General features: G+C 43.7%; 1 protein-coding gene across 1 annotated transcript in view; it reads left to right on the plus strand.

Annotated features, from left to right (window-relative positions):
* Positions 1-949, plus strand: part of LOC122932452 (solute carrier family 13 member 5-like) — an 85,372-nt gene extending 84,423 nt beyond the window's left edge. Inside the window, 1 exon segment of the mRNA XM_044286860.1 lies at positions 421-949. Coding sequence (XP_044142795.1) covers positions 421-549 — 129 coding nt within the window. The 3' untranslated portion in view covers positions 550-949.
* The last annotated feature ends 10,848 nt before the right edge of the window (positions 950-11,797 follow it).

Here is an 11,797-nt window from a genome sequence, read left to right on the forward strand (position 1 = left end):
TGCACATGTGTTTTTTTCAAGCAGAGGATAAAAAAAAAAGGGATGTCAATGGGACAATAACTGCACAAAATGAGGGGGAAAAAACACCACAAAAAAATTACACTGACCCAAGTTTTATATTTCACATACACTTCGATGCAACAACTGAAACTGGATTTCCCCCCCCCCCTAAAAATCATGGTGAAAAACCCAAGCAAACCTCCCCCCACTCACAAAAATTCAAAAGCCCTCAAAAATGCCAGAAAAAAAACTGTGTGATACCACCCCCACCATACCACACTTGGTCCCACAGGTTGGACCACGATGGTCATAAGCAATATACCATGATTTTCTATTCTGGGAAGTCATTTTCTATACTAATTGCAGTGAATATACAGTAAATGCCATCTACTAAATCTTATTGTTTTTATTCTGTTTTAGGTGAGAACAGGCATCATGATGAATGTCATTGGTGTCGTATGCACCACCATAGCTATCAACAGCTGGGGCCGACCCATGTTTCATTTGGATACTTTCCCAATCTGGGCCAACAGTACAGATGGAAATTGATGAATATTCATTTTAAATGAAGTCACAGACAAGCCCACAAGACTCATGAAGAACAAGGAAAACTTGTGAATAAAATGTGGGTCATGGATACATTAATCATAAACCCCTTACCAAATCAAGAGCAGAGGCGACTGATCAAAGGAGATTACATAAACTGACTTCAGTGTCGGACATTTAACAACACAAATGTCCCTTTTTTGTGAATACTTATTTTGCACAAGTTGTTGTTAATTATTTAGGTTTCCCCTGTATGGTGATTAGTATTAGAATTTACTGTAATAGTGAAGTCATATGGACCTGTCAGTGGCTTACCATAGGGATGAGCGAACTTGTGCTTTCAAGTTCGGTGTATGGGTTCGGGTTATCTAAGAATCCCGTTATGGATTCCGCTACCACAGACCATAACGGAATTTTAGAATTTTATGATGGCATGCACCACGGAAGCCTATAAGAGGCATCCTGTATTGCTGTCCATAGACTTCTATTATGAAGGAATGCAATACAGAATGCCTCTTATAGGCTTCCGTGGTGCATGCCATCATAGAATTCCCTTATGGTCTGTGGTAGCGGAATCCATAACGGGATTCTTAGAGAACCCGAACCTGTATGCCAAACTCAAAAACACAAGTTTGCTCATCCCTAGCTTACAACAAAGGCAACCAACGTATCGGCTAGTTGGTCATCTGTTGTTATCTGTCTTATTTTAATGAGTGTGGGATTTAGTTGTCTTATAGTTGTAGCCCATTTTGCGAGACTCTCACACGTGGCAATGCCCCTTCTGTGAAAGGTGGAGCATAGACAACTGGATAATTTAGTGGAAATCAGTTCTTCTCCATCTGATCTTTACTGCCCAGTTTAATGGGTCTGAAGTATCCAGTTATGTATATATACTGTAGATGTAAATTAGCACTCTCTTAGTATTATTCTCCAGTATTTAAGATAAACTTCAGATGACTATTGATATGACCATGAACAGTGCGTTGTTTTTTTATTTTAAGAAAATTCTACAGTTAATTTAGTAAAATTGTATAAACTATCTATGCAGTGTTCAGAGACGAATGGGTTTCTGCATTTTTAGATGTGTCCATACTTGGTCAGAGTGTCATAACTGTTCTTTAAAGTAAGTGCAGCACAGTACCAGTACTCACTATAGTGAGCAATCATTTTAGTTTCACATATGCTTAATTAATAGTAATCTTGTAGAAAGGAACTCACCTGCTCCCTACTGCTCCTTTCGATCACCGAGCGTCTAGTCTGACTACTTCTGGCCACAAGGTCATATGTGTTGCCAATCGCTGGCCTCAGGGATGATGTTTCCCCAAGCAGCATGTGATCCCATCCAGAGGTTTGCATACCAGGGACCAGAAGGAGCCACACCAGACCCTCAGTGCAGAAACGGAGAAGAGGTTACGTTAGTTACAGTGATGTTCATGGTCTGGAACGCCAAGTGATCTCTATCCCTGTAGAGCCCATGCACCGAACATACTCACTTGAAACTACAGGGCAAGTACATTATGTCTTCACTGCCTGGCCCTGTCAGTCACTGGTTGGGGGCATGACATGAATGGCAGTGAGCAGAGCCTCTAGGAGCAACAAGGTGCAAAGGAACAGTCATCTTTGCTCCTAGGAGCTCATTTGCATATTATAAAACATCAGGCAGGCACCCAAAAAGATGGGATCCAGACCATGATCTTCAACTGTCAATTGCACATGTCTCAGTTGAGACAGTTTTATTGTGATGTATCTGATAAACTATGTCTGTTCTATGCTGAAAGAATAAATGAACTACCAAATGATTTGTATGTTCTTACACCATATCATAAAGTACATCAGGAGACCATTTAGAAAGATGACTACATAGATTTACTTTAGTTCCTTGACAGGAGACATCCCTTTAACCCAGGGCATCTCCAACATGCCATCAAAGAGAGTCCCTAGTGGGTATATTTGCATGTACTGATTAGTCCCAGAAGTCAAAAGCTCAGAGAAGACTCATTTGATCCCTGAAGAAGGAGATCAATAGGAAGGTGAAGCACCAGACCCAGCTGCGATTTAGTGCCTTTCACAAGCTAATATCTGTGAGGGAATCTTGTGGAAGCCTTAAAAGGTGTATCCCTGTAGAATCCATGTAAGACAATCTGTATAGGATTACAGATTTCTGTATAATATGTATGTATAGTACCTATTACACTCGTGACATCTTGACAAAGCTTGTCTAATGCATCTCCTGTAAATGCTTTATTACCTCAATATATTTATAGGGGTTGTCTCATCATGGACAATGGGGGCATATCGCTAGGCTATGCCCCCATTGTCTTATAGGTGCAGGTCCCACCGCTGGCACCTGCACCTATATCGAGAACAGAGCCCCGCAAGGTAGTGGCCGGACCGGAGTCCTCATAGAGCCGGCTCCCCATAGAAGTGAATATTAGCGTACAGCGCATGCGTGGTCCCCGCCCCCATTCATTTCTAGGGGGCCGACGGAAATAGCCGAGCCAGCGCTCGGCTATTTTCGCTGGCCCAAAAGAAATTGAATAGAGGGCGGCTGCGCATGCGCAGTGTGCCCTCCTTCACTTGCGGGGCTCCGTTCTCGATATAGGTGCAGGTCCTAGCGGTGGGACCTGCATCTAAAGGACAATGGGGGCATATCCTAACGATATGCCCCAATTGTCCATGATGAGACAACCCCTTTAATTAACTTATGTAAAAGATGATTGCAGAGTGTTTTAGGGTCTGTTATGGGGTATATTTATATGTCATACGTATTATCTAATGCTATACATTGTAAAATATTAAAACAGATTTCCCTCTGTTATTTTAACAAGAGCAGTAAGTGATGGACCTAAATTATATTACAATGGCTCTTCAGCTTAGTCAAGTTCTAGAAATGTGATCTTTATGTTCTTCGGTACCGATTAGTTATATTATCTAAAGCAAAGGTTGTCTATTGATGAATCCTGGCTTATATTTCCCATACATGTCCAGATTACGGGCTTGATCTTCAGAAATGTAATGTCATACAAAATTATGGCAGCCTTCTCTTCCCAAAAACAATGTAGGCAGCCTAAACAGCCCCAGTATTTAGTTGGCAGTATAAGGAAGAATAGATGTTAAGGCTTTGATTTTACTGTATTAGCTTTTTTCTCACTTGTGTCTAATTGAAGGTTTTTGGATTGTAAATTATATATACCTTAATAGGAAATTGCTTTTATATATATAAAAAAAAAATTAAAGGGGTATTCTAGCTTTTAGATACTGATGACCTAACTTTTAGTGTTGATCGCGAATATTCTAATCGCAAATTTTTATCGCGAATATCGGCACTATCGGCGAAGATGTAGAATATAGTGCTAGATCTCCGTAATCGCAAAAATTCAAGATTTTTTTTCATCAGTAACCTCCCTGGTTCTTGCTTGTGGGCCAATGAGAAGGCTGCAATATCTTTGTCTGAGCTTAGCAACATCCCTAGCAACCAATAGGAAAGTTGCCTACCCCTTACTATATAAGAAACTCCCCAGCAGCCATTTTCTGCAGTTTTTTGCAGTTCTGAGGGAGACAGCAGTGTCATTGCTGTGCTCTGTGCTTTGCGGAGTCATCTGGATCTGGATTACATTAGATAGTTAGTTAGTTAGCTCATATATATAATACAGATAGTTAGGCCTCATGCACACGACAGTTTATTTTCACGGTCCGCAAAAACGGGGTCCGTAGGTCCGTGATCCGTGACCGTTTTTTCGTCCGTGGGTCTTCCTTGATTTTTGGAGGATTCACGGACATGAAAAAAAAGTCGTTTTGGCGTCCGCTTGGCCGTGCGGAGCCAAACGGATCCGTCCTGAATTACAATGCAAGTCAATGGGGACGGATCCGTTTGATGTTGACACAATATGGTGCCATTTCAAACGGATCCGTCCCCATTGACTTTCAATGTAAAGTCTGGAGTTCTTTTATACCATCGGATTGGAGTTTTCTCCAATCCGATGGTATATTTTAACTTGAAGCGTCCCCATCACCATGGGAACGCCTCTAAGTTAGAATATACTGTCGGATATGAGCTACTTAGTGAAACTCAGATCCGACAGTATATTCTAACACAGAGGCGTTCCCATGGTGATGGGGACGCTTCTAGTTAGAATACACTACAAACTTTGTACAAGACTGCCCCCTGCTGCCTGGCAGCAGCCGATCTCTTACAGGGGGATATGATAGCACAATTAACCCCTTCAGGTGCGTCACCTAAAGGGGTTAATTGTACTATCATATTCCCCTGTAAGAGATCAGGGCTGCCAGGCAGCAGGGAGCAGACCCCCCCCCTCTCCCCAGTTTGAATATCGTTGGTGGCACAGTGTGCGCCCCCCATCGGGCCCCCCCTTCCTCCCTCTAATGTTAGAAATCGTTGGTGGCACAGTGTGCGCCCACCATCGCCCCCCCTCCCTCCCTCTATTTATAATAAATTGTTGGTGGCACAGTGTGCGCCCACCATCGCCCCCCCTCCCTCCCTCTATTGTAATAAATCGTTGGTGGCAGTGTGCGGCCTCCCATTCCCCCCCCCCCATCATTGGTGGCAGCGGAGTTCCGATCGGAGTCCCAGTTTAATCGCTGGGGCTCCGATCGGTAACCATGGCAACCAGGACGCTACTGCAGTCCTGGTTGCCATGGTTACTTAGCAATAGTACAATAGTAGAAGACTCATAGTTACCTGCTTGCTGCTGCGATGTCTGTGTCCGGCCGGGAGCTCCACCTACTGGTAAGTGAAAGGTCTGTGCGCGCATTGCTAAAGAACTGTCACTTACCAGTAGGAGGAGCTCCCGGCCGGTCACAGACATCGCAGCAGCAAGCAGGTAAGTATGAATCTTCTACTGTTGTACTATTGCTAAGTAACCATGGCAACCAGGGCTGCAGTAGCTTCCTGGTTGCCATGGTTACCGATCGGAGCCCCAGCGATTAAACTCCGCTGCCACCAATGATGGGGGGGGGAATGGGAGGCCGCACACTGCCACCAATGTTGTTACTGCTATAGAGGGAGGGGGGGCCGATGGTGGGTGCACACTGTGCCACCAACGATTTATTACAATAGAGGGAGCCGGGAGGGAGGGGGGGCGATGGTGGGCGCACACTGTGCCACCAACGATTTATTACAATAGAGGGAGGGAGGGGAGGGGCGATGGTGGGCGCACACTGTGCCACCAACGATTTCTAACATTAAAGGGAGGAAGGGGGGGCCCGATACTGTGCCACCAACGATATTCAAACTGGGGAGGGGGGGGGGGGTCTGCCCCCTGCTGCCTGGCAGCCCTGATCTCTTACAGGGGAATATGATAGTACAATTAACCCCTTTAGGTGCCGCACCTGAAGGGGTTAATTGTGCTATCATATCCCCCTGTAAGAGATCGGGTGCTGCCAGGCAGCAGGGGGCAGTCTTGTACAAAGTTTGTAGTGTATTCTAACTAGAAGCATCCCCATCACCATGGGAACGCTTCTGTGTTAGAATATACTGTCGGATATGAGTTTTCACGAAGTGAAAACTTAGATCAGAAAAAGCTTTTATGCAGACGGATCTTCGGATCCGTCTGTATGAAAGCAACCTAAGCCACGGATCACGGACACGGATGCCAATCTTGTGTGCATCCGTGTTCTTTCACGGACCCATTGACTTGAATGGGTCCGTGAACCGTTGTCCGTCAAAAAAATAGGACAGGTCATATTTTTTTGACGGACAGGATACACGGATCACGGCCTCGGCTGCAAAACGGTGCATTTTCCGATTTTTCCACGGACCCATTGAAAGTCAATGGGTCTGCGAAAAAAAACGGAAAACGGCACAACGGCCACCGATGCACACAACGGTCGTGTGCATGAGGCCTTAGTGTGAGATTTACTTGGTCACAAAATAAAAGTGCTGAGGTAGGTGTTTCTATAGTGATTAGGGTGACGTGCACAGTGTCATGCAGGTGTACAGTGTGTAACCACTGCAGCCAATCACTGTCCTCAGAGGTAGACCGCTGAGGACAGGGATCGGCTGCAGTGATCACACAATGTATACTGGCACGTCACCGCAACAGCGATAGGACAACCAGCCAGCCGCACAGAGAATGGATGAGTATGATAACATCATTTTTATTTTAGCTAAGATTTTTTATAATCTCTGACAACCCCTTTAATTACATCTATTAAGAAATTAAGCTGATTGTGCTGGCTTGGCAGGCACTGTCAATCAATCGACTTTATCCAAGTACTTGAATTTCTATTATATATAATTTATTGTTATATTTAATATATAACATCATACATGTAATAGGCAGCTCTATCTTGTGGTTCTGTATGCAACTAAACCTGGACTGGATAAAGCCACGGAGAAAAATCAAGCACATTTCACCTGTAGATGATATTATTTCTTACACATAATGCATTGTAATTAGTGGTGAGCGAATTTGTGTTTCAAGTTCGCCGTACAAGGTTCAGGTTTGGGTTATCTAAGAATTTCGTTATGGATTCCGCTACCATGGAGCATAACTTCTGGTGCTTGATAGCGGAATCCATAACGGAATTCTTACATAACCCCAACCTTGTACGCCAAACTTGAAACACAAAGTTCGCTATAGATGATACAATGTAAGTAGTCATGAACCTATGGAAAAGAAGAAAAGTTTGAGTTTGAAAAGCAATAAAGGTATCTGTATTATAGTTGTGCTGTATTACTACCTCTACGTATTCAGTAAAATACTGATTACAAAGTCAAGAATGGACATAAATTTAAATATAGCAAAGTTATGCTACCAAGTTGTTTAATATTCTGAACTCATCCATACAGTGCTGCATGAAGGGTTTGCAGTAGAGACCCTTAATACTGTCCTCTCACAATTACCTTTGATATGGCCTTACAGGTCCCTGTTAGTATTTTAGTGACAGGCACTAATTGTCACGAGGGTGTCAAGAGCCACGCCTGACTCCGTTATACCCGGGGTCAGGAAGTCGCAGCAGTTGGCTGCGCGCTCTATGTAAGATAGGGCGGTTTCCTTATGGTAGCTTTCTGGGTTTGCTTTGCAACCCTTTTTGGCTCACTCAGGGATCCGTAGCTCCTTCTCCTCAGCTGTTCCTTGTCCAGCACTCCCAACCTCCTTATATTCCCCTTTCCCACTTCTCTGGTTGCCAGATATAGAGCTTCCTGCCTGGACTTCTATACCCACTGGAGCTGTGTTGCTGCGTTCTCTGGTTGTTGGTCCAGAACGTTACCCTCCGGATCCCTGTTGGGCCTTTGTGGTCTGCTGTTGTCGCCCACCTGGGATTATATGTTTGTCTGTATTGTCTGTCCTCTCCCTGGTGTTTTCCTCTTAGTGTCAGTGGTGCGGACTAGCGATCCCACCGGCCCGTTCACTATCTAGGGCTCATTTTAGGGAAAGCCAGGGTTTAGGCACGTGATCGCCGCACGGGTGAGGAACCCGTCTAGGGACGTCAGGGCAGTCAGGTGCCAGCCGCAAGGTGAGTCAGGGGTCACCACCTTTCCCTCCCCCTTGGGCAGGGCTTTCCCTTTTCCCTCCCTGTGCGTGACGCCGGTCATTACACTAATGCATTACACTACAATAGAGTTTTAATGCATTACTTTTTAAAATAAAAAATCATAAATAAAAATACCTTTTTGGGTTTCATTAAACTAACCAAAATAACCTATGCATTCCAAAGGTTAAACATAAAATTATAATCCAGTCTGAAATAGTTCTGTAAAGTAATCCAACACGTCCCACAAAAGACAAGGCCTTATACAGCAACAGCAAAGAAAAGATAAAAAAGTTACTGCTGTCAGAATACGGGAGGTGAAAACTATAAAAGAATCTAATGCATATGCAGCAACCTGCAGGAGTGGAGAGGAGGATGGGAGGAGTGGTAGCACTGCAGTACTAAGGGCTGTTTCACACGCGTGTCATCCGCTGCGTGAAAGACAGCCAAGCCGCGCTCTGGACAGCAGAGACACGGAGCAGTAACATGATTGATCATGCTCCGTGCCTCTGTGATATTTTTACTACAAAATCACAGTGAGGTAAAGTTGTCACTGTGATTTTGTATTAAAAAGGTCACAGAGAGGCACGGAGCATTATCAGTCATGTTACTGCTCCGTGTCTCTGCTGTCCAGAGCGGGGCTTGGCTGTCTTTCACGGAGCGGATGCCACGCACGGCATCCGCTCATGTGAAACAGCCCTAAGGCCCCTTGCAGGCGAGCGTTCCTCCCGCAGCCAGTCCGCAATGCAGCTCTCAGCCTTACCTTCCAGCGCTGCTGGGGGTCACATAGCATTATATTGATTTATGATGCTATGTAACCTTTACAGTTCAGGAATGTATTGGATGACACTGGCATAATGCTGTCCGTGTTATCCAATACATTCCAGAACTGTAAGGGTTACATAGCATCATAAATTAATATAATGCTATGTGAAACCCATCAGTGCTGGGATGCGGACTCGCTGCGGAAGGAACGCCCGTCTGCAAGGGGCCTAACAGTTCAGGGTGGCAGCCCTCATCCTGGCCGTGCAAAAAATAGAGCGCACACATTTCCTTTCTTCAGGGCACTCGTTGGGCTCCTACTGGTGTTAGGTGGGGTGCCCTTAATGGTGGATGTTAGGCAGGGTGCAATTTTTTTTTAGAACATTTTTTTAAAGCAGCGGGTGCAATAACAGGGAGCTGTGATAGTGCCGCCCCCCGTCATTGTACGCCTCAGATGCCGCGTTCATACACAATCACGGCATCTGAGTGTAAAAACTGTGTAAAATTAAACTTAAAGATTTTTTTTATCAAACTTACCACCTCCATTTCCTCGCGACGGGCCAGCCGCCATCTTGCTTGAAGATCTGGTGCGAAATCTCATGTGGCATGGTGACGTCATACGTCACTGCGCACGGGATTTTGACTGAGATCTTCAATCGTTTTTTACACTATTTCAGGTTAAATCAATTCACTAACACGAAATTAAGAAACTGAGTTTAGGGGGCACACCAAATGCGAAGGAGTGCTAAACACGGTATTGCTGCAAAACCATATACAATGAAAGAAAAGAAATACCGCATAGAAGGCTGCACCTGAGGTGTAGCCTTCTATGCGGTATTTCTTTTCTTGCATTGTATATGATTCACTAACACGAATTAAATAACGCAAATCAAATTTATCCTGAAATTCAGATCGAATTCCACTTCGTGGGATTTGATTCGCTCATCTCTAATGGTAATAATGGTAACAGTAGTACTCCCTGACTCTCCTTTTAAGGACTCTTGGCAGTCTCTCCAAATAACCACAGGCGTGCAATAGTCTCGCAATCAGTACTGCAGTCCCTACTGCTGGGTGCAGATCTAGATCCATATGGGCAGTCGATCTCAAAGTATGGTGGGTGCCAGAGGAAATATACCCTTTCCACAGCAGCAAAGTCTTTCTGCGATAAACAAGCACGACTCTAATGGCTATGGACCTTCTAAGATGGCTAGTCTCTTTCCTTCAGGGATACTCTGATGACAAAATTGCTTCTTTAGCAGCTAAAGTCTCAGGGAGAAAAGTTTTCTGGACTTTAGCCTAGTCTGCAGGAACTTGCACATGTAGGTCTTGTCTGTAGCTCTGCTAAGTCCACTACTAACTAACCAGGGGGCGGACCAAGTCCATCACTCTGGTAACCTAACCAGTGATGGCCAGTTCGCAGTGTTCGCAGACGAACACTGCGAACTGGCCATCACTAAACCTAACCAGTCTGCTCTTGTGCTGGGAGTCATACCCCATGATCTTATAACTGTCATGAAAATAATCTGTTGAAAGTTCAAGTACATTTTCCCAACACCACTACTGGTCTATATAAGTGATAGGAATGGTGAGCTTAAGAATAGTGTTGGGCACGAATATTCGAATCGCGAATTTTAATCACAAATAGATTTTTTTTTCATCAGTAACCTCCCTTCTTGCTTGTGGGCCAATGAAAAGGCTGCAATGTCTTTGTCTGAGCTTAACAACCAATAGGAAAGTTGCCCACCCCTTACTATATAAGAACCTCCCCAGCTGTCATTTTTTGTAGTTTTATGGAGTTCAGAGAGAGACAGCAGTGTCATTGCTGAGCTCTGTGCTTTACTGTTCAATTACATTAGATAGTTAGTTAGTTAGTATATATATATATATATATATATATATATATATATATATAAAATACAGATAGTTAGTGGGAGATAGTCAGTGTAGGTTATATCCTGATATAGTGTAGCTGATAGGTTCCAGTGCAGGGTGTTAGGTAGTGTGATAGGCTCTGCTGTCCATACATACATGCTACATACATAGAGCTGTGATATCACAAGTTCACAACAATACTTAGTGCACCAATCAGTAATATGTAGTCAGACCTGCTAAAATGTGAATTTGCACGTATTGCGCCAAAATATGTCCATCATTAAATGCCGATTTGCACAATCGCGAATATATTGGAGCACCCTATCTGCATATAAAGCTATTGTAATGTTCTGCCGTGCCAACCATTTTCTCCAGTCTCAGGAAACTTCTAGCAGTTTGAAAAATTTAGCAACAGTGACCCTCGCCTGTACTGCGCACGCAATACGCTCATATTACATAATCGCGAATTCTCGAATATATGACGAATATTCGCCCAAATATTTTCAAAATATTGCAAATTCGAATATTGCCCCTGCCGCTCATCACTACTTAAGAGTGTCTATTCATGGATTAAAAAATTGCTATAAAGGTGAAATGACACAGCATATGCACCAGAAATATGCATCAAATAACTAGTATTTGTTTAAATGGGAGAGGGAGTGTGCACTACTTGTTATATTTCCATCCCTCTAGATAAATAGAAGCTAGAAATTTGCCAAGTTTGGATGCCTGGTAATAAGCATGTCTGGGCTAAAAAATGAAAATTACTACATGATTTTCAGCAAACATATATTTACCTCTCATTGCTAACTTAGAAGACAAAGGGCCAGATTTATCATTAGCTCAGGTCAGAATAATGGAGTGAAAAAGTCCCCCAAAAAGTCCCAAACGCTAAAACTGCTCACAAATTTGCCAGTTTTCTGAAAGTGGGCGTGTTTTCTTATGTAAATGAATCTCTAGACAGATTTACTATTGGGACTATTTAAAAAGTTGCAAAAAAGTTGCAAAAAAGTCGCAATTTCACTCCAGTGAGGACCATGCTTCACTGTAGGGATGGTATGAGCAGTTCCTGGTTTCCTCCAGATTTGAGTCCTTTAGGTGCTTCTCTGCAAACTCCAGGCAG

Source organism: Bufo gargarizans, chromosome 3, assembly GCF_014858855.1.
Source record: "Bufo gargarizans isolate SCDJY-AF-19 chromosome 3, ASM1485885v1, whole genome shotgun sequence".
In the NCBI taxonomy this organism is placed as follows: domain Eukaryota; kingdom Metazoa; phylum Chordata; class Amphibia; order Anura; family Bufonidae; genus Bufo; species Bufo gargarizans.